Below are 21,875 nucleotides of genomic sequence, written 5' to 3' on the forward strand. Positions count from 1 at the left end.
CACGAAATCACTTCAAATTATGGGTTAGGACGAACAATTTTTCCTCCTCCTCGCCAAAAGCTCTAAAAAGTACAGGCCGTCACTTACAGATAGTTGCAGACTAGAACATACACCACACCAACAACAATAAGCAGGATAAATCCAAACCTTTCTACTAAATGCCCACACTGCGGCCACGAATACAACAACTGCGAACACATGCTCTGGCTGTGCCCTGCCAACGCGGACACGTACTTTCCTGACCACTCCTCCTGGGACTCAGCGCTCAGAAGCACAGAGCTCGTCGCTCAGCTCAAGGCTGTCCAGGGGGCCCGGGCCGTCGCCGAAGCACTCTGTCTACCGGCCCCGATCTGGGTGGAGCCGTCGGATTTATTTAATTCTTTCTCCTCAGGACCTAAATAAAGTTCACGCTCACTCACTCTCTTTGCCCCATACCAGACGCTTGGACAGGCATGGTTCGCTCGAGTGATACCGCCTTCATGAGCTCTCATTCATTCTTTCTTTCTTTCTCTTTTTTGTTGAAGGCGTTGGCTGAGGAAATCGCCCCGTTACCTACAAGAAACACATCCCAAGTTCGTTATATTTATGTGTCACGATTCGTTTATGGGTGAAACGTCTGTCTTGGCTTGACGACGGCCTGATCCATTCTTTGTGCTGGCTTGATATTTTAGTGCCTGCAATTCCACTAAATGGTGTAAGCAAGGTTTCCCAACTGCTCTGATCTTTTTTTTTATTTATTACTTATTTATTAACATGCGATGTCCCCATTCTGAGCAGTGGCAGTCATTTAATCCTCACAAAATCTCAAAGGTTGAATCGGAATCTCGGAAGGTGTAGTACGCGCGCGCGAAACGCTGCTTTCTATGGCAGGCAGCTAATGTCACGTTTCTACAGCGAAACGTCCCCGTCTCCTCGTCCTTCAGAAACGGACGTATGAATTCCCTGGAAGCATTGCGCATGGCAATAACGATGCTGCGTTTTGTAGAATGCGGGTAAAGGATCAAGTGCATAGCTCGTTAAATGCTCTGATTGTAACGTAAAGAAGGGGGGAAAAAGAAGAAGAAGCATTCCATTCAGCAGAGTCGGGGAGAGTAGCAGACACGAACATAAGACGCCCTGCGGTTGTTCGCATATATAATGAATTCCTATACACTGGTTTCACCAAAGTGCGGAGCAATACATAAATGTGTTCTTGGCTGAAGTTGATGAAATCTGACGTTTTCTTAAGAGAGCGTTGTCTGTTCTTTTCGCTAGAAGAATGGCACACTGGCCTAGAAGGTTAAGGAAGGCCGAGAGAGAGAGAGAGAGAGAGAGAGAGAGAGAGAGAGAGAGAGAGAGAGAGAGAGAGATGGGAAAAGAAGCGAGGTTAATCAGAAGGCAAAATTTGATTTGTTATGCTACGCTCGGGAACGGTAGGTGGGGAGGTAGAAAGATATGAAAGCAGAGAGAGATAGAGAGAGGGAGAGAGAGAAAGCGAGCACTGACACACAATCACAGTCAGTCACTATCGCCTGCAGACTACCACAGCACAAGGTCACTTGTAGCACAAAGAACCCCAGTTCTGGCCACAGCCACTTGTGCAAGTGTGTTAAAAAAAAAAAAAAACTGTAGCAGTGCCTTCGCTTCCCTCAGCTGCGATGACTCGCGAAATCGGCATTACACAATTGTTTGCTCGTTAATGGTCTTGGATCAAAGTGGGCGAGCATAACTGCCAGCGACCGTGTCTGTACACTATATCGAGAACAGTCAGAAAAAAATGTGTTCAAGGGTCTCCTCGACACCGCGGTCATCACACGTAGCGTTGTCCGCTATCCCAATGAAAAAAAAAAAAGGAAAAGGAAAGGACTTCGTAAACGCTGCTCCTATAGCTATTGTCTACAAAGCAGGGTGGCCGAAAAGGAGTCATGCCTGAAACAGTCAACCAGAAACGCACACCAGAGTCCGCAGTACGTCCCGTGTAGGCAAAACAGCACGCTCTTCTTGTTTAGTTTCTTTTTTTTTTCCTTCTGAAGGAAGTAATCCAGGCTACTCGATCCGTCGGCACGAGGTGAAAGTCAAGAAGCAACGCTGACCGATGCTCTCCGGTGTGAGCAGGGTCTGCAGTCGAAACTTAACTCATCGAAGTGCCCAGCCAACACGTGCGACCAATCCCACGGGGCACACGGGGATAACGAAATCACGCAAACCAAGCGCTGCAGACGACGGGGCCGCACTGGCGCATCCCAGGCATCGCGCACGCGGCAAAGGGTTGGTCAGCGGCTCGAATCACGGAACGCGGACCGACCGGCAGCTGGTGGCCTCCCATGAATGCGCGGCCGCTGTCCTGACGCAAGGCAACAGGGGGGGTACGCGTTGCAAGCAAGTGGTGCGCATCGCAGGAAATCGAGTGCCCCATCGCGTGACGCGCCAGCAGCTCCCGCGTCAGTAGTCATCCGCGTCATGGCGTGCGCCGAACTTTTTCGCGCGAATTGTGCGCTTGCCTTAATTAGCCGACGCTTGCCAGTCTGGCGCCCTTGTGGCCCGTCGTGCTGCGCGTCCGTCATGCTGCGCGCGCCCAGAGAAGGACGCTGCCGGGCTCATAACGAGACCGGCTTGAGAAAAGTACAAAAAAAAAAAAGAACGGGCTCGTAAACGCCGATAGATAACACGATTTCTCTGTATGCCGACTTGGGGAAAATCATATCGCGTAGGACCCCGGTTCTCACGCCAGCGAACGAGATCAAATTAGTACGGAAAACTCTGTTTACAGAGTTTACAGGTGTAGAAAAGACAACCAGTACGGAGATTTCTGTAAAAGAAAAAAAAAGCGAGAATAGTGAACAAGCAGAAATTGTGCACGGCATTCAACTGCACCTGAACAGAAATTTCACGGCACACAATAGGAACTCAACAGAAACAAGATATAAGTGATACAACTAATTTTGTAAATGATATACTGACTTTTTTTTTTTGCGTACCCACACAAACAGAAAGAAAGAAAGAAAGAAAGAAAGAACAGGAAGAAGAAAATATACGAAGCCTGTCGATCGCACATTCGAAAATTTCGCAACGCTTCCGTTTAAATTACCGCTGCTGTGTTCGGGAGACGCATTCCACGAAACACATTGAGAGTTCGGGCGGCGGCGGGTGCGCGCAGCGCATCGCGCTGTCTCGCGAAGTCACCGTGCGCATAACGCCGCGCATGCAGGCCTCACGCACGGACGCGCGCGCACACGCGCGTTTGGGAGACGCATTACAAGGTCACAACGGCAGCCAGGTGTCCTCACCGGCAGTTCGCGCCGAGGAGAGATCGGTGAACCTGCCGTAGCTTGCTACAAGCTTGCATCTTACATAACGCGCCACTCCCGACAGCGCGCGCCCGATAAATGTATAATACTTTAACTATACCCGACGGCGGCGGGCGACTCCCCTATACACAGTGCGAAGCCCGGTGGCAGCGCGAGGTCTAATACATACAGCCCTTTCGGCACCGGACGTCTTTATCGAACGTCTCCGCCTCCAAAACGAATGGCATCGTGTTTACTCCCGTAAGATTCATCTCCTGGGCGGTCTGCCAAAGGCGTCCCTTGATGCGGGCCCGCGCCGTGAGCCAACCCAGATGTCCAGATGTCGCACGGCAGCTGCGGACCCTATAACTCTCGGACGTTTCTACGCGGGAGTTTGTGCGTGCGTGTTTGTGTGCGTGCACGAGTGTGCGTGATATACACCGGTGCGAACAAGCAGCTAGCAACATTCTGAAGGCGTGTATACATACAAGTCGCGTCATTACAGACAAGCGCGCGAGAGTTCCGCGGCGATCATGAATCACGAGAGGAAGAGAGCCGCTTAATTGCATATATGCAAATCGGCAAACCGCGTAATTTATCTGCCTGCGTCGAGAAAAAACCCGGAGGGCAATGAACCTGTGGATGTTACATAGTATAATGGGGTACCGTCTATCGACAAGAAGTATAGCGGCATGCTCCGCGGAGTGTCGGCCGTATCGCGGACCCCGTCATGCAGGCGCGAAGAAAGGATGGGAAAAGGGAAGGCGAAGTGGTAGCGCAGGTAAGTCGTTGATGACGCACTTAAGTTTGGCAGCAACAGCTATTCCACCATATCACGTTCTCATATTTATTATTTCCCTGTACATCAACAGGCACGTTGTCAAAAAAACGGTAGCCATCGCGCGACAAGATACTATATATACTTAAGTTTTAATGACAAGCATCATTCGGGCTTCTCCCGGTCAGTTTGCAGTAGGCATACGCACGTTCCTGTCACACATAATTTCGGGCCTCTTCAGTCAAAAACAAAAATGCAAATGTCTTGTGTTGGGATGAAAAATCTGACTCCTATGGGAGCACAACTGCCCGATACTCTGTCTATTAGGCCGCAATCAACGCGTATACGTCTCGTGTCAACGCTACCTATAGCTCTTTGTCGCGATTTGTGCGCGTTGAACGTCGCACAGCACGATTGACTGCGCGTGTACGTACCCGCACCACCCCAGACTCGAGAATGAATGAATGAATGAATGAATGAATGAATGAATGAATGAATGAATGAATGAATGAATGAATGAATGAATGAATGAATGAATTTTTAATTTGGGAGAAGACTGGCCTGTGGCTTAAGTTGGGAGAGGTGTTGTTTCGAAGGAGGCGAGAGGCGTATCAGGGTCCCTAAGGCTCGTACACATAAACAGCTCTTACAATAGAATTCTCCGTAGGATAAAATTCCAGCCAATCCTGACGCTGGAAATATTAGCGAAGGTGACTGAATAATTTGGCAAATAGCACTCAAGAAAGAAAAACTTTGTGAAGTCAGCCGCGAACGTTTTTTGGTACATAGCGTCGGATTTGCAAGCGAACGCCCAGGGGCTTAGTATATATACAGTGTTTCCTTAGTGCGCCTGGGATCCGGGAGTGTCGTCCATACCTCGTAGGATCGCGTCAGTCTGGCGTGTTTGTCCAGGCATGCGAAATGTACGAGTAAGCCTCTACATTGACGTTCCATTGCAGTGTTAGCGCGTGGATAGAAGGGGCTTTAGTCAATCTTACGACACGCCTTTCGCGTGCGTAACGTCTCGTAGCTACGAGTTGCTTACATAAGCGAGAGCGTCCCAGTTGTTCCAATTGTTCTCTCGTTGCTGCTAGCGCTTTAACACGCTGTGACTGCTTCAGAATTCGGCCCAGGTTGCAGCAGACAAGTTTGTAACGTTTCTTCGACAGAGTACGAAGAGTCAGTCGTCATGCCATCGTCATTGTACTATCGCCGCCGTCGCCGTCCTTTTGCTGCTTCCCTCACACGGACGCTCGCTTCGAACGCACAATTGCATGCCTTACAGAAAGCACTAAAGGTCTACGTGAGAATGCTTTGCAGAACCGCCAACGATGGTACATAACCTGCTAATAACATCGAGTGCGTAAGATTTGCTTTTTTTTTTGTGAAATAACATTCTCTCCAAATTTGCGAGTGATATTGCAATGTGACTTCAGGCTTTAGTGCACATGTCATTGGAAACTTGTTTGTAGAAACTGTTCCAGAAGTAACTTTGCAGGCCTCTTCAACTTGGATGTGGACTAGCGGACCTTATGCCTGGCATAACGAAATTATTTTTATACCTACCGCTACAGTTGTCCCACGGCAGGAGTATCATGCAATTCGAAATGCTAACGAAGACGTTTCTTTCCTCAACTGAATCCGACAGTTACCCGAGGCCCGCGGTTCCGTTTTGTGTACGTTTTTCATGATTGAAATGCGACCTACATCTACCCACAGATTGTGACAATGGACATAGCAATATGTCATTGATCGTGGGAAGTCTCATTTGGCTATATAAGCAATGACTTCGCACTATGAAGCGCATACCCATCGATAACGTGGGAGCAGTATAAACGCCTTCGGTAAAAGGCGCAGATAAGGATCGCGTATATATTGAATTGGACGTGAAGCATTGTCCTAATCTGACACATACGCAGCGTGCAATTTGATGACATCTTTCTAGATTGCAATGTTGTGGATACTGTACAGTTTGTATCCCACATACTCTTGTGACCACGGCAAAAAATACAGAGCTCTTAACACTGTTTCGTTCGGTAAACACGTTAAAAATTGAGCTTACCAAGAGGAGCACGAATTCTGCAAGGACGAAAGAGCCCTTCATCAGTTCTTCTAACGGGAGAGCTGGAGTCGAAACTTGTTTGCGAACGTAATTTGCGCAGGGAGTATTCTTACACCACGAAAGGTGCGTAATAAATATGATTTAGCCTGAAGGAATGTAAAATACAATGACACTGCGGCTTTATTTCTTTGTCCGTATGGGTGCTCTGTCATAAACGAGATGTGTGGTAATTTGTGTCGATATGTACACGTTTGCAATATAAAAACAACTTTTTGTGCCAATGGAAATAAACTTGTCTTTCCGAAAAAGGAAAAAAGAAAGCCATTTCTTACCTCGTTCGATGATCTATGATTAACTGTATGATCTATGATAAGAGCAGCAGCTTGTAGCATGCAAAATGGAAGTTTGGACACTTGATGGTCTTATATACGTATATTTGGAAGTAATAGGGTAATCCTTAGGCGTCACACGTATACCTGCAACGCGCCAAGTTTTTACAGCAACCTATAGCCTTAAATGATACGCGGCACTGCATCCCAACGCTCAGAATACATGTAGCGTAGCGTAAGGTGCTTTCTTTTTTCCGGAGTGCGCTCAAGAGCCAAGTTCTTGCTCGTCACAGGGAATTTCAGGCTAGCAGTGGATTAGCTTCATGATGCTGCTTCTAAGTTCAAGTTTGTGCTGCTCACAAGCGACCAGTCCAGAAGGCTTGAGCTGGAGAAAGGAAGAAAAATCTGCCAGCTGCCGTGCCCGCGGCAGTCGTTTTCTTGTGAACCGCGACCGCTGCACTTGAAGCTGAATTTTATTCTGCTATGTGGCTGTTGCCACTTGTCGTCGTACTTGCCAAAACGTCTTCAACCTTCTTACACAGAATCGTTCTGTCGACCATCTTTCGACAGATTCACTTACTCAACTGTGTGCAAACACTCATTACCCACCTGTTCAACACGCGTCATTTTCATTCGCACCCTGTTTGCTTTCAAGCACTTGTGCAAGTTTGGCTCACTGCCTTTTCAAGATTATTTTAGCAACCGGCATCTCGTGGAAGCCTTGCTTGTTCTTTTTGCCCTTAGACAGCTCACGCTACTACATTTGTACGAGAACTACCGTGACTCTACGCATATTTACACTGATGGATCTGTCCTTCCAAGCAGCTCCGCGGCGGCAATCGTCATACAAGCGAAAGCTACAACAATCAAATTTAAGACGACCCACGCGACAACATCGACGGCAGCAGAGCTCGCAGCTCTCTTTACTGCCCTTCATCACATTGGTGATGAACCGCCACATAAGTGGACAATATTCTGCGACTCGAAGGCGGCACTGCAGTCTCTACTGTCACCTTTACGACGCGGACTGCACGAACAACTAATATTCCATATTACAGAGACTTTACACCATATAAGTGATGCAAGCCATGAAATAACCTTCCAGTGGCTTCCAAGTCACTGCGGGATTATCGGCAATGAACGGGCGGATCACGCTGCCCGCTCAGCCCATACTGAGGAGCGCCACGTCCCAATTCCTCTTTCTAGAACTGACGCAGCACGGAAGCACCGCCTACTTGCTCGGCAGTGCACCGCGTCGCAATGGAATGAGCCACATTTAAGAAATACGCGACTGTACTCACTAGATCCCACACTAAGTCTTCGAGCGCCATCACAGCTTCTCCGTAGAGACGCCACGCTTTTATATCGGCTTTGGTTGGGCGTTGCCTTTACCAAAGCCTATGCATTCCGCATAGGGATGACCGACACCCCAACCTGTGACCACTGCGGCCATGAAGAATCAATTGGCCATATTTCGTAGGCCTGCCCGCAGTACAGTCCACAGAGGGCATGCCTTCGCCACGAACTTGACCAACTGGACGACCAACCGCTATCCGAAAAAAGAATTCTACAACATCGAAAGGACCTACTGTCACAGAAGAAGGCCGTGCAAGCGCTATTGCGCTTTTCGCGATCTACCGGCCTGTGCGAACGACTTCAACTGGAACGCCTTTCGTGTGTGTGTTTCCATGTGTGCGTGTTTCTTTTCTTTTCCTTTTTTTAGCGCTTTCCTCTCTGCCATCTTTCTAACCCCTATCCCCCATCCCCAGTGTAGGGTAGCAAACCGGAGAGGTTAACCTCCCTGCCTTTCCTCTTCATTCTATCTCTCTCTTTTGCCGGAGTTTCCTTCAGCTGTATCATCGGGTAGCATCGAAAAAACGGTGTCATTCATTAGCCGCAGATGCACCTTTGGAATCTGCACAGTACGCGTACTCAATCAAAATTACTCCTCGAAGTTGCGCTCGCACACTACCAATGCGGTTGAAACATTTTCTCAGCACGGCGATGTGAAAGCTCGCGTTTGTCGTAAAGTTCTGAGTCTCGCGGCGTCAAAATCAGTGATAGTTCAGCCAGTGGCTCACATGCTTGTAGCCCAACTTGCGATTCGAGGCAAAGTGGTGCCCCTCCGGCTGGCTTTCTTCCGTGCAGGAACACTTTCACTCTGTCTCAAAGCCTAAAATATCCGTTTTCACGGATATCAACCGCAGTGTATTCACTTCGCTCCTTAAACTTCTAAGGAAATTACAGGAACTCGGAGAACTATCGTGACTGTGAACCGTGCCGTCAGCGTGCTCACAGACGACATAAATGACCACTTTTGATAATTACTCATTGCAGCAAGAAACATCACACCTTTCTTCACTTTCTAAACGTAACTTAATCATTTTCTTTCAGGTTTACTATGAAAACCAATAATTTTAAATATAAAAGGCGCGAAACAACAACCGACTCAGTAGCAGACGACGTGCGCTGCGCGACAGGCCACTGACCGCAGCGCCAGTGCTGCTGTCATGACGCGGAGAAGCGGTGAACTGCGCTGGAAGGCACACCTACCCATTCAGCCACTGTAATATTGTCGTCCCGCCGTTCATCGTCATATCGTCACGGTCGTTCCATCGTAATTATTCCGTCGTCGTCATTCATTCGCTGTCATGAGTGAGAAAGTGTATGATCGAGCGCCGCACGATTATATATGCTCGGCGGGGCGGTTCTCGGTGAAAATGTGCTCAACTTGGTCACGTGCTCTATACTTCCCAGTGCAGCATTTTTCGCAAACACCTATGAAAGCTTCGCTTAAAGCGGTTTCCAAAGCGCTTGGAGTCCGCATTTTCTTTCTCATGTCTTTCAAATAATGCCAAGTTGTACGGACCATATTGGAGAGAGATAAATATTGTAGCGCGAAAACGAGAAAACATGAAAAACATACTATTGAGAACGTATGCAATAAGGTATCCCGCGGGGTTATCTGTTATAAAACAATTATAGTCATCGAGTACAGAAACAAGTGATTACATGTCCTAACTTCGAAGTGTTAACCCATAGTCTGGGTTAATACTTCGAAGTTATGAGATGTAATGTAGGTGCAATAAAAGAGGCAATTCTAAGAATGAATTGAAGTGCTTTTTGTCTACTCGGCCGCTAATAAATCAATAGAAAGTTAGACATTTGCATGTTACAGCATGCCATTTAGCACTCCTGCATTGCATAGGCAACGTCCAGAACCACCGAAAATGAGCTCACTTTCTGGTCGTGTTCACAGAAATGTTAAGCGTCATAAGTGCTGCGGGCAAAAAAAGAAGGAAAACGAAAGAAAGAAAGAAAGAAAGAAAGAAAGAAAGAAAGAAAGAAAGAAAGAAAGAAAGAAAGAAAGGAAGAAAGAAGAACGTGCGAATGAGAAAAAGAATGAGATAGCATAGAAAAATTTCAACCTGCATTCCCTTGCAATGTCTTGCATTAAATTCAATTGCATCTCAACAAAAAAAATGTATTGAAGGTAGCAAGAACACACACACACACACACACACACACACACACACACACACACACACACACACACACACACACACACACACACACACACACACACACACACACACACACACACACACACACACACTCACACACGAATCACCAAATACATTCAGATTAACGCGGTATTATTGTTTGTCACCGACGACGTTTGCTTTTTTATCCCACAGCGAACAACAGTCTGCACGAAGAAGTTCACCGCACGGCGCTTTGTACCTGGTTTCTCACGTTGCCGACACATATATAAACGGAACTCACTCAGAAATAAATGTATTTTTGCTTAGGGGTCACTCGGAGTCAGACTCGCGGGTTTGTTTGAGACTAACCACCGCATTCAGAAATGCATCTTAACTTGAAGCCCATGCTCGACTTGATCTAAATGACGCCTAGCGTGAACGTGCCCAAGGTTATCATTACGTTTGCTTCGGCACGTTCATGACAGGCGTCATTTATATCAAGCCAAGCATGGGCTTCAAACTAACATGCATTTCTGAATACAGTGGTAAGAGTGAATCGACTCATTAGTGAGTTTGCCGAACCTTATGCAATAGCACTTCTTTGTTTTGACAATGGATGATTGTCCAGTCTATCAAGTAGAGCGCACATCACTTGCCGGTCGGCACTATACCGCGGGAAGACACAAAGAAGGTGGGTGAATGTAGGACGAAGGCACCTCCACTAGCCCACGCGTCGAGCACACCCACATTTATGTCTCCCTCAAAACGTTTCGTCTGACCTGAGTATCCCTTAGAAAGAAAACTAGCGTAATCGAGAAGGGGGACACACAGTTGCCTGCGCCTCACTGCAAACGCGCCGTCTCGAACACCGAGAGCGCCGTAAGAGTTTGTCTACGAGAATCTTCACTGCACCGGTAAAAGCCGGTACCAAGGGAGTGAGCGCAGTGGCCACCGGGTCCCGGATCGTTCATTACAAGCAGCTGGACAGCGGGGTGGCCCGCGCGAAGAAGCTCGCCCGGAAGCCCGAAGCTAATGAGCCATTGTGCGACGTTCGAACCGATCCCGGCTGCTGCGGGAGCCGCCGAAAGGCGCGACGATCGCTTGTCACACGGCAATTACCGGTTCTCGAGGCGCGCCGCGCCATAAATATTCATGGCGTCGAGAGCTCGCGTGACAACTAGCCGAGGCAATGAATGCGTTTGGGACGCATTAGGCGGAGCACGCCCGTTCCGCCGGTGGCAGGCGCGGCCTGGCGTCGCCCAGCGCAGCGGGAGTACATTTTTTATACCTGCCCGTAAACCACAAACGCCTTCTCCTTAGGGCCCAGAAGCTTATAATGTTCCTACGTAATCAACGTCTTTCTCATTAGTTCGAAATTAAAGTACCATAAAAAAAATATCGCGTGCCTGCCGTACAGCCACCATTACACTTAACCTGGACACGCATTCAGTGTTCTTGAGGTTTTCACTCATTCTTTCTATCTTTTTTCTAGTCAGTCTTCCTTTGGTTTATCTGCTTCTTACACAGTCAGCGGAACAGTTTGCTGCGTCTGACAGAGTCTTGCAAGAAGCTGCCTGCTACGCTCTGTTATCAAAATCACCGATGTTCGCACAGCCCTCTTTATATTAAGTATGTCAGCCAGCACAATATACACCATGTGTGCCTCACAGAGGCTGTACAAATCCTATAAAACGCGATGTTGTGTAGATTTAAAAGCCGGCTATATCAAGTTCCAAGCATTCAACACCTTCCTTTAAAGTGATAATTTGCTGTAATATCTCAATCAATGTCTTGAAGTTCATCTACGAAGATAATTCACTTCTGTCACCTCACGCTGCAACTTTTAGCATCGCAAGGATTAAAAGAACTGGAACGCGGAGTGCGATCCGCGGCGGTATTATGTAAACTGGTCACAACTAGTGCAGGGTTATAGCAAATGCGCTGTTGTTCGGCAGCTTGATATATACGAGGGCGAATCAGAAAGCCTTTGCCCCATTTTTTTAGCCAAATTACGGCTGTAAATGAGAAGGAAGGAAGGAAGGAAGGAAGGAAGGAAGGAAGGAAGGAAGGAAGGAAGGAAGGAAGGAAGGAAGGAAGGAAGGAAGGAAGAAAGGAAGGAAGGAAGGAAGGAAGGAAGGAAGGAAGGAAGGAAGGAAGGAAGGAAGGAAAGAAAGAGGAATAGACGGAAAGACAGGGAGTTTAGCCAGTTCTCAGACTGGCTGGCTTGTGGCAGAAAAAAGGTGCAAGGAGAATAAAAGATATTAAAAAAGAGATATTACAAAAAAAGGTAAGAAGAGCATAACGGAAAGGGGAAATGGAAAGGAGAATACGGCACTGCTTAAAGTCTGTCTCTAAGACCAGTTCTCCGCAAGAAGCGCAACAACGCTTTCAAAGCCTTCTGTGCTGAGGATGGTCTCGGCCAGTGTCCCTGGACTCTTTCCTCCGACAAAGGGCGTTTGTCAAGACTACCTAACGCTCTTGAAAGTTCGTTCCTGGGCGCACTGAAAGGGGGCACTCACAGAGAACGTGGGCGATTGTTTCCCCGCACCCACAGTTATCGCAAGTAGGGCTGTTGGCAATTCAGATCCGAAATGAGTAAGCCTTTGTGACGGCCACGCCAAGCCACAAGCGGCACAGAAGCGTCTTCTCAGCTCTATAGGTAGTCCTGACGGAAGAGGCAGCCGTAGATTCGGATCCAAGTTGTGGAGAGGAGCGTTGGTGAATTCCGTCGAGCTCCAATGTGAAAGTGTAAATTCTTGTGCGAGCGAACGAAGGCCTGTAGCTGCGTCTGTTCTGGATAACGGTATAGCCACACAGTGGAGGTCATGATGAGCAGATCGGGCGGCCTCATCTGCACGGTCGTTTCCGTAGATACCGAAATGGCCCGGTATCCACTAATAGACTGCGTTGTGTTTTTTTCTCTATTGCATGGTGATAAAGAAGTATACTATGTCAGCGAGTAATTGTTCATTCGGTCCACGACGAAATGGCCACATAACGCACTGGAGAGCGGCCTTGGAGGCAAAGAAGGTTGACCATGCCTGAGACGGTTCTTCAATTACGAATTCTAGAGCAGCACGGAGGGCGGCGAGTTCTGCAGCCGTCGATGATATGAGATGTAATGCCTTTAATTTTATGGTGACAGAATTTGCGGGAATAACCACTGCTCCTGTTGAGCTTGCAGAAGAGACTGAACCATACGTGTAAATGTGAGTATACTGTGTTTCTCATGCAGGAGCAACAGTGTGGCTTGTTGGGCTAAGAATTACGATTGTGTTTTCTTTTGGACTCCAGGAAAAGTTTGGAGGGCTTCGAGGGGATGTAGGCACCACAACGGTAATGATAGTGTTGCTGCAGGCATGAAGTTCGAGGAAAGTACTGAACGATGCGAAGCAGTAATGTTGCTGAACGCAGACTTCGGCCTAGAAGTGAGGCGAGACGGTGCAATGGAACCGGGTGAAGTGCCTGATATGCATTCTTCAGGCATTGACGGGAATGTATGGTGTGGTTGCGTGATCACGCGCGATGACGACAGTCGCTGCTGAAAATGCACATCTCGGAAGGCCAAAGAATATTCTCAGTGCTTGAGCTTGCATCGACTGGAGCACGTGCACGTTTGTTCTTCGGGTCCTGCCCAGCACGGGTAATCTGTAGCGCATGAACCCAAGGAAAAGTACAGTATAAAGTTGAAGCATCGCTCGTACAGATGCACGCCACGATTTTCCCGCAAGAAATCGCAGCGCGTGGGTGTTCATGGTGAGTTTCTTTTTCATGTAGGCAATATGAGGGCTCCAGGAACTCCCAGAAAGCGGTGGGTCTTCTCATAGCTAATAGCTTGTCAATTGATTTTAATTAATGACGTATGGACTCAGGGCGTTGTGCGTGAAGGCAACCAGCGACCACTTCTCAGATGACAGCTCTTGTCCCCGTCGTTGAAGGTAGTTTGACGTCAGTGTAGCCGCTCTCTGAATCCTGGCGCGTACGTGTAGACGCATCACGCCTGTTGCCCAGATGCAGATGTCGTCTGCGCATATTTACAGATGCACGGACCGAGGAAGTACATCAGCGAGGTGCATGAGCGCAAGGTCAAAGAGAGTGGACGAAGTCAACATATCCATTCCTAGAGGTGGACATTTCTTGCAGCTGCCCGGACTTATCGGCCGGTATCTCCGCGGCACGGCGCTGCTGTCAGTTGTTGAAGATGGCGGTTGTGGTTCCCACGTCCGCGCCGTTCGAACAACGGAGTGTGTTTCGTTTTCTATGGAGCAAGGTACGAACGCCCATCGAAATCAAGAAGGAAATGCAGCCCACGTATGGGGAAAAGTGACTCGCTTTGAGAAGTGTGAGGTGGAGGTGTTGTGAGTGCACAAAAGGCCGAAGGTGGTGCCACAGTCCGACGGTAGTTCCACAGTCAGCCGAACGAATTCTACCACAGGGACATATTAAATATAGTGCTGCGATGGGACAGATCTCTGAACCGGTGTGGGGACAATGTGGAAGAATAGTGCAAGGTACGTAGAATAGTACGTTATACTGGTAATTACCTGTATGTACCTTATTTTGGATAACACAAAATAGGGGAAGATACTTTCTGATTCGCCCTTGTTGACCGCGCACATGGAGTAATAGCGCTTAAGAGCCCGCATCTAATGGGGCACCGACCCACACTCGTTTTTCCGCGGCAGCCAAAGGCGTCTCGATTTCTCCCGCCGGCATCGAGTGAAAGTCTCGCAAGCGTAAGCACTTGGAGAGATATATAAGGCTAATGCACTGGTAACAAAAGACGTATGGTGTGTACGTACAGGCAGCTAGAGCGCAACGTGTCAACACAGAAAAAATTTTAGGAGCATCTTTGGGATACAGACGCCGACATCACGTGCGAAACGCGTGCCACATAGTTTCGCCCTCTAACAAGAAGTGCATTATGCTCAGGAAATCCTTCCTCAACCCACACGCACACGGAATTTCCCATTTGATTATCGTTTTAATCGTTTCCCTATGTAAAACGTATGTCTCTGCTTGCAATGTGTGTGATATACCGTGCGTTTTCTCTGTTGTCTCATCCTTGTCCTGATTCTGTCCGTGTACTCTTTCCGCTTACTGAACTCTCGTTTTGTTTGCGGCATTTACTGTACTACCCCCTCCCCCTCCCCTATTTTCTATGCAATGCCCTGAGAGACTTCTAGGGCAAATAAAAACGAAAAAAAAGAGAGAAATCACCCACCTATTTGCCTATTCCCGTTTCTTATTTCAATGGCTTCTTTCGAGGACATAAGAACAATTAAGAAAAACAATGTGTGAGTGAACGGCGTTGGTCGTTGACGCTCGCGCATATATCCTGGCGAATTCCTTTAGAAGTCCTGCATTACAGACGACTCCGACGCCGCCAAAGACAAATTGTTTTGGACACCTGGAGTAGCGTCGAGCAGCACGGAAGATTGCAATGTCAGTGACAGCTCGAGTGAGTGACTATGAAGCAGTGCGCACAATGCCGGCAAGCACATATTTATGTATCCGGCCGTCTCTCTCGCTATGCTTTTGACTTTGATTTTGAGTATTTGTACCAGGCTGGGGCGCTAAGATTCGAAAAATTTCAGCACCATGAGGGCACCTCGGCTGTGATATCAACACAGGTGCCTCAATCCGCCAGCCCTTGCATGCCACAGGTGCAAGTTCTTGCATATGCACTGTCATTTACACCTACTGCGCATAGGAGACGACAAATGCTGCACATACGTTGGAATATGGCGACTCACTTCTGCGATTCCAGAGTCCCACTTTCAGTGCCCTTTTGTTTCGAGTTTTCGGTTAATTCGCTCTCGCACTGTGGTTTGCTACTCTCCTGGTTAGCTAAGTTGGTAGCAGAGCGACCACCCCAGAAAGGCATTGATCCCAGGTTCGAATCCCGGACCAAGATGAATTCTTCAACTGCGAAGCTTTCTTTTTGAGATACACATATGGATTTCCCATGTATAGCTTTGTGTTACAATTGGGCGAATGATAATTTTTTTCATTTCATGCATTCGTATACTAGAAATAACCAACGCGAGAAGATGGACCACGCTGACCCGCAGCTGAGTTCACTGTAGTAAATAACGCAGACTGTATAGCCTGCGACTTTACTTCGTCGAAGAACGGAACTACATCCAAGGAACACAAGGTATAACGAGATTTGACCGAAAGCAAACGAAAAGAGGCTAGTTTTCCTATAGTATCTTGCCACTTCTGCCTAGCCATGCGCGCATGAATTTTTGCCTATAGTCACGTGTGTGTCGGTCTGTGTGTCGTCGTCGGTTTCGCTTCATATTCCCGAAAATGTCAAACCGACATGCCCAAATTTACATCTTAACATGCATATAGTATCAGCGTCAAAAACGTACGGGACGCGGGTTCTTCCATTTATTAACATTTTTGTTCACTTCGGGCACGCACAGTCTAAATCAACTAAATACTGCGTTACTTGCACATACCTTAAGTTTTAACCGAAGACTATGCGCTATAAAGCCTTTCAGAGATCCAGTTTTCTTGTATATTCTATTCTCCTCGTAAACGTTTGAAGCGGACAGTCGACGCTGAAGTCGAGAAGCGGCATGCATTCTGCATTCTCTTGCCGAAGTGTAAACATAGTTGCGAGTCAAACCTTCCTCCTTCTATCTGTTTCTTTTTTTTTTCTTTCCTGTGGTTAGGCGCTTGTTATTCTAAACATGAATCCAAACAAACTCTCCGCGTTTTCCATGAACGCTTTAAATTGGAGACTCGGTGAACAGAGCGTCCTCACTCACGTGACGCGATGCAACCCCGACAGCACTTGCCAGCTGTGACGTGGCGGCCACCAGCAGACGCCATTTCAGAGCGTCGTCGCGACCTATAGGAAGGAAAACGAAAAACAAATTTCTCTCAGTCGCGCAACTGAGCCACGGTCGTGGAAGATTGATGACGTCTAGACGGCACGTTCGTTATACGAGTAGCACGCGGACGCTAACTAGTATATTCATATCTACGCACATGCGGCTCCGGTGCGTACTCGAGAGAATTGAATTCAAATAGTTTCAACTTCTGACACAGCAAAATGAAAGAGGCGTGAATAAGGTTGGTGGCGCGAAGCTTAAGTGCAAGTGTACGTCGAGCCTCTAGTGTACCGTTCAAAGGTGCCGCGTTTACAATCACCAAAAGTTCTGGGCTGCCACAACAAAAGCAGCATTAGAAGAATGTAGGGGGTCAGTGCAATAGGCGAGACGTTTTGCACGCGTGCCTTGTTATTTGTGCGTGACATTGGGATACAGCCCGAATGCACTCTAATCATGGAGAACTTTGTGACGGCGCCTATAAAGTTAGTACTCGAAAGCTCTAAATTCTAAACTAAGATACATACCTGTGCTCAACTAGAAATTGATTGACCCATTGGTTGATTGATTAATTGATCGATCTATTGATTGAGTTTAAAGTCCCAAACCAATACAATTTCCATGAGAGACGCCATGCTGCAGAACTCCGAATTCATTCTGATCGCCTGTGGTTCTTTGACGTGCGCTCAAAGCCCGGAATACGAGCGTTGTTGAACTTCGCACACATGGGAATTCAGTCGCCGAGATCGACAGTTGAACCAGCGACCTCCTTCTCAGCAACATAACGCCAGAGCCACTTATCCACCCCGACCGGTTGCTTAACTCAAGGCCCAAATTCACCTCAGATGTGACGAACTCGTTAGGAACAACCCTGGCAGCACAAAAACGCTCACTTGTGAAGTTCCTTGTCCATTAGTGACGTTACACTAATGCGAAGTTTATGGAGAACTGTGCGGCGATCACGGCTTTCTTAGGCTGTCCCCCCATCAAGAACTGACCGAGTCCAACACTACTTAGCTTCGATCATCTGTTGAAAAACCGATGCATTATCGTGACATGGCCGATGATGATGCGCAAGAAAGACAAGAATTTGCAAGCGCAATCAATTCATCTACTACCGTAAATATTTTCCAACGCAAATTCATATTCATATACTGTTACTCTTCATTTTTTGCACCAACACAAGTCGTGATACAAAAGAACATTTCTAACGGACTCTGGTTGAGCCATGCGTCGCGAGATACCGCCACCAGCGCTGCTGTTCCTGGCTGATAATGTGCGAACGCTCTAAATTTCTAATGCAAATGAAATAGTCCTTGTTATCCTATTCGCTTTCAATTCAAGTTTGATATCTTAAGTTTTCTGATAATAGATTACGGTGGATTGCGCAGAATACACGACAGGCACGGCAGACACGTCGATTTGCTCTGTGCAAAAGTGGTCCCAGACTTCAAAGAAAAGGAATAGTATTTTAGTTAACATGTTTATGCCTATATCACTAACCAGCTGTTGCTGCAAATTAATGGAGCATATAATTAACAAAGCAGTAACAATATACCTCGAAAACAACAAACATTTATCTGTAAACCAACGCGGCTTTAGTAAGAGATTATCAACAGTTACGCAATTACTTGAAATTACACATCGCTTCGCGGATGCTACTTACTCTTTGCAAGTGGATGCAGTGTTCGTTGACTTTGCTAAGGCTTTTGATTCTGTCTCACATCGTAAGCTAATTGAGAAGCTCGATCTTGTTGTATTAATTCAAAAGTAGCTTCCTGAACTGCAGCTTACCTCTCAGACCGTATTCAATACGTCAAAATAAAAGGTACTGATGTGCTAGCTGGTGAGCCATGATATTGAAGCAGCGCACTTACATCTGACACGTACACGCACACATAGAAAGGACATACACAGGTGCTGGACTGCAACATTAGACGTTATTGAGAATTCAATTTGATGTTTCGTTTTTCTAATTCAAGGGTGTTGCGCGCCAAAGCACGATCATAGTATGGGGCACGCCGTAGTGGGAGACTCCGGATTAATTTCGACTACCTGGAGTTCTTAAACGTGAACCCAGTGCAAAGTAAACGAGCGTTCCGCTTGCATTCCGGCCCCATGGGAACGGGGCTATCGTGGCCGGTATGATGGCCCGCAATCGCAGTGATGATGGCCCGCAATCGCAGTGCCATCATCGCACGTCTTAACATCGAAAGAAACGATTCTTCTTTCCGCGTCAAGCTATGGGTGGTAATAAGTGTACTACAAGACTAAATGATTACGCAGACACGTGACAACGCAGCGTTGCGCCAGTGGCGTAGGTCATTTGTTGCAAGTTTGCGCTGCGTTTGAGCACCGTGACACGCGACGATGGCGCGAGCCATACTTTAAAATTGAAACAAAAGAAACGCATATTGGATGGATGGATGGATGGATGGAAAACTTTATTTGGTCCTGCAAGTAATGGTAATCAACCACTAAGCGGGCCGCATATTGGAAGCTACATTGTTTTACAACAAGATCGTAGCAAGAAGCTAACTAAACGCTATAACAAGCTGTCACGCAAGCAGTGGCGTGGGGCGCGGGGTTCTTTAGCCGCAGTTCATCATTACCACGCCCGTTCAGCATTTCCTTCCAGAGCGGTGCAACGCGCAGTACGAACCAAAACCAACGCCGGCTCGTCAACGAAGTAGAAGGTCGCACCTCTGCCCAACCGACAGAAATAAAAGAAGGTCGGCTAACTAGGCGTGACGTGTCGTCGGTGTCAGCGTTTTGAAATCTGTGCCCGACAGGAAAACGAAGTTGCGCCAGACGGATCGTCGCATGCGTGGCGGCCCCGACGTCCGCTTCCCTTCAATCTTCTTTGTTTTTATTTTTTCGTTTTTATTTTCATTTCCGTTGCACCAGTCACATTTATGTTATATAGTTAGCCTCCCAAAATTCATGCAGCATTTTTCTACGCCTATTGTGTTAACTTTACCAAAGCTGAGTGTTTAACGACAGGCAGGTATAGTCTACGCATTACTGACGTAATCAGGATGCCATCCCTCCATTTCGCAATGACCAGGTCAGTTTATTACACTAGCGTTCCACTAGGTGTACGGATCTCGCCAAGTCACTTGCAAGTTTCCATCCGCTTGCGCATTTTTATGTTTTTTTCCCTTCACTTATTATCTTTTCTAGCTTTCCTTTTATGTGAAAAAATAAAAAATAAAGAACTGTATGCCTCTCTTGCATTCCTGAGTCATTGTGCATGGTTAAATTTCTAGATAATGACTGCGTTCGAAGCACTGATTTCGACTGTTACTCTTGTTGGCAGAGAAAATACCCGCACATATCCTATCAATAAGCGGTACTGTTTGTCTAGATCAGCCACCGATAAAACTTAACCATGTTTGTGACCGTTTTTTCGCAATCTCTTAACACATTCAGCCCTAATTTTCTCAGACCGATCAGTAAAATGTCATGCATGAAGCGCAACTTCAGTTACGAAAAACCGAGTTCACATGCACATCCTTGGGATGAAATATTCCCCTTTACATGGCTAACTACGAGCAAGTCTCGCTTTTTATTCGGCCTTACTTTAAAAACGCAGTCGAGGACAGCAGAAGAGTAGGTGGAGCGATGCAATTAGGGAATTCGCGAGCGCTAGTTGGAATCGGTTGGCGTAGGAGAGGGGTAATTGGAGATCGCAGGGAGAGGCCTTCGTCCTGCACTGGACATAAAACAGTCTGATGATTATGATGACTTTATAAAGGCGACGTATCGCTACGAGAATACCACTGGTCACTCTGAATAATGCTATATTTTTCACATGCCACTTTTATGAAAATGATTCGGAATTCAAACGGATAGCTCATCAATTCGAGGCAGTCGAGTCTAATACACGATGAATCCTTGGGCTCCATACGGATGAGTGCGTGCGCAAATTTTGCGTACAAGAAATAATTATGTAGGCCGATTTATATTCTACGAGAAATTATTAGAAGGTCCAAAACTTTAACTTTGCTCAGCTAAACGGCAACCGCATTCATCGAGCAGTTTGCTTATCAGCATATCGCTCGTGATTGAACAGCCCCAGTGCGCTTTTATGTTTAAAAATCCTTATGTAATCGCAGTAACCACGACAAACAAACTAACGACTATATACAGCGACCATTGTGCAACCAGAGAACAGCTTTCGCGTAGGTATGGTGATTCAAAATCACGCCAGTTTATAAGCAGGATACGGATTTTAGAGCACTTATATCACTTACCACCTTCCAGAGAAAAGACGGGGAATGCGGGAGATGGCAATTCAAGACGATGAGCAAAACGTGAACAAGGTGAATGCAGGAGCCAACGTTTCGACAAGTGGACTTGTCTTCTTCAAGGCGACATATGTCGCCTTGAAGAAGACAAGTCCACTTGTCGAAACGTTGGCTCCTGCATTCACCTTGTTCACGTTTTGCTTACCACCTTCCAGGAAGAGTTGTATATCTATAGCTTCGAAGATATAGCTTTCATTTTAGAGAATAATTTAGAAAAGTAATGCGTTTACGCTTCCAGTACAACCACTGGAATTGCGTCGGTTATATTTCCTACACGCCCATTATAGGTTCGAGCACGTGTAAACGACTGCTCCCATATTAATCCTTCTATTTGCGCATCTGCAGGTCTGAAATGTAACCATAACTGACATCCAAGCTGTGTCACACAACGTCACACACCGCAGCAGAGCTTTTTGTCATTTTATAGGTGCTATAAGGTACATATTTTAGTACAAGTAGTGAGCAAATGGTTTATTCCGTGCTGTTTCAGGCGTCGTTACTGTCTATACAATGTCAACAAAATTAGCAGAATTTGGCTTTAATATAGGAGGCAATAAGGAAGGCCATGCATACTGCATAATTACGTTTCTGTAGATACCTAGCCGCAGCGATATCGCTTGGAAAGGTACACTAGGCGGACAGCGGGGCAAGTGCGCGGTGACGTCATTAGATCCGGACTTCTATCGCAAGAAGAACTGCGCCGTACACGAAAGTGGACTTCAGCACGTGTGGTAGTAGAGATACATGGTAAAAAGCCAACGCTTTGGGCCTTCACAAGTAACTCTCAGTTTTACTTCGTT

At 47.0% G+C, this 21,875-nt stretch overlaps 1 protein-coding gene across 4 annotated transcripts in view; it reads right to left on the bottom strand.

Moving 5' to 3' along the window:
* LOC142582760 (uncharacterized) overlaps window positions 1-21,875 on the bottom strand; it is a 297,319-nt gene that overhangs the window by 223,787 nt on the left and 51,657 nt on the right. For 3 of the 4 annotated variants that reach the window (XM_075692783.1, XM_075692782.1, XM_075692785.1), the window contains one exon: window positions 16,703-16,785. In XM_075692783.1, the coding sequence (XP_075548898.1) occupies window positions 16,703-16,785 (83 nt within the window). Of the gene's footprint in view, window positions 1-16,698; window positions 16,786-21,875 lie in introns of all 4 variants that reach the window. The other variant, XM_075692784.1, reaches the window with a different exon arrangement.

The sequence above is a fragment of the Dermacentor variabilis genome, chromosome 5 (assembly GCF_050947875.1).
Source record: "Dermacentor variabilis isolate Ectoservices chromosome 5, ASM5094787v1, whole genome shotgun sequence".
Taxonomy (NCBI): Eukaryota; Metazoa; Arthropoda; class Arachnida; order Ixodida; family Ixodidae; genus Dermacentor; species Dermacentor variabilis.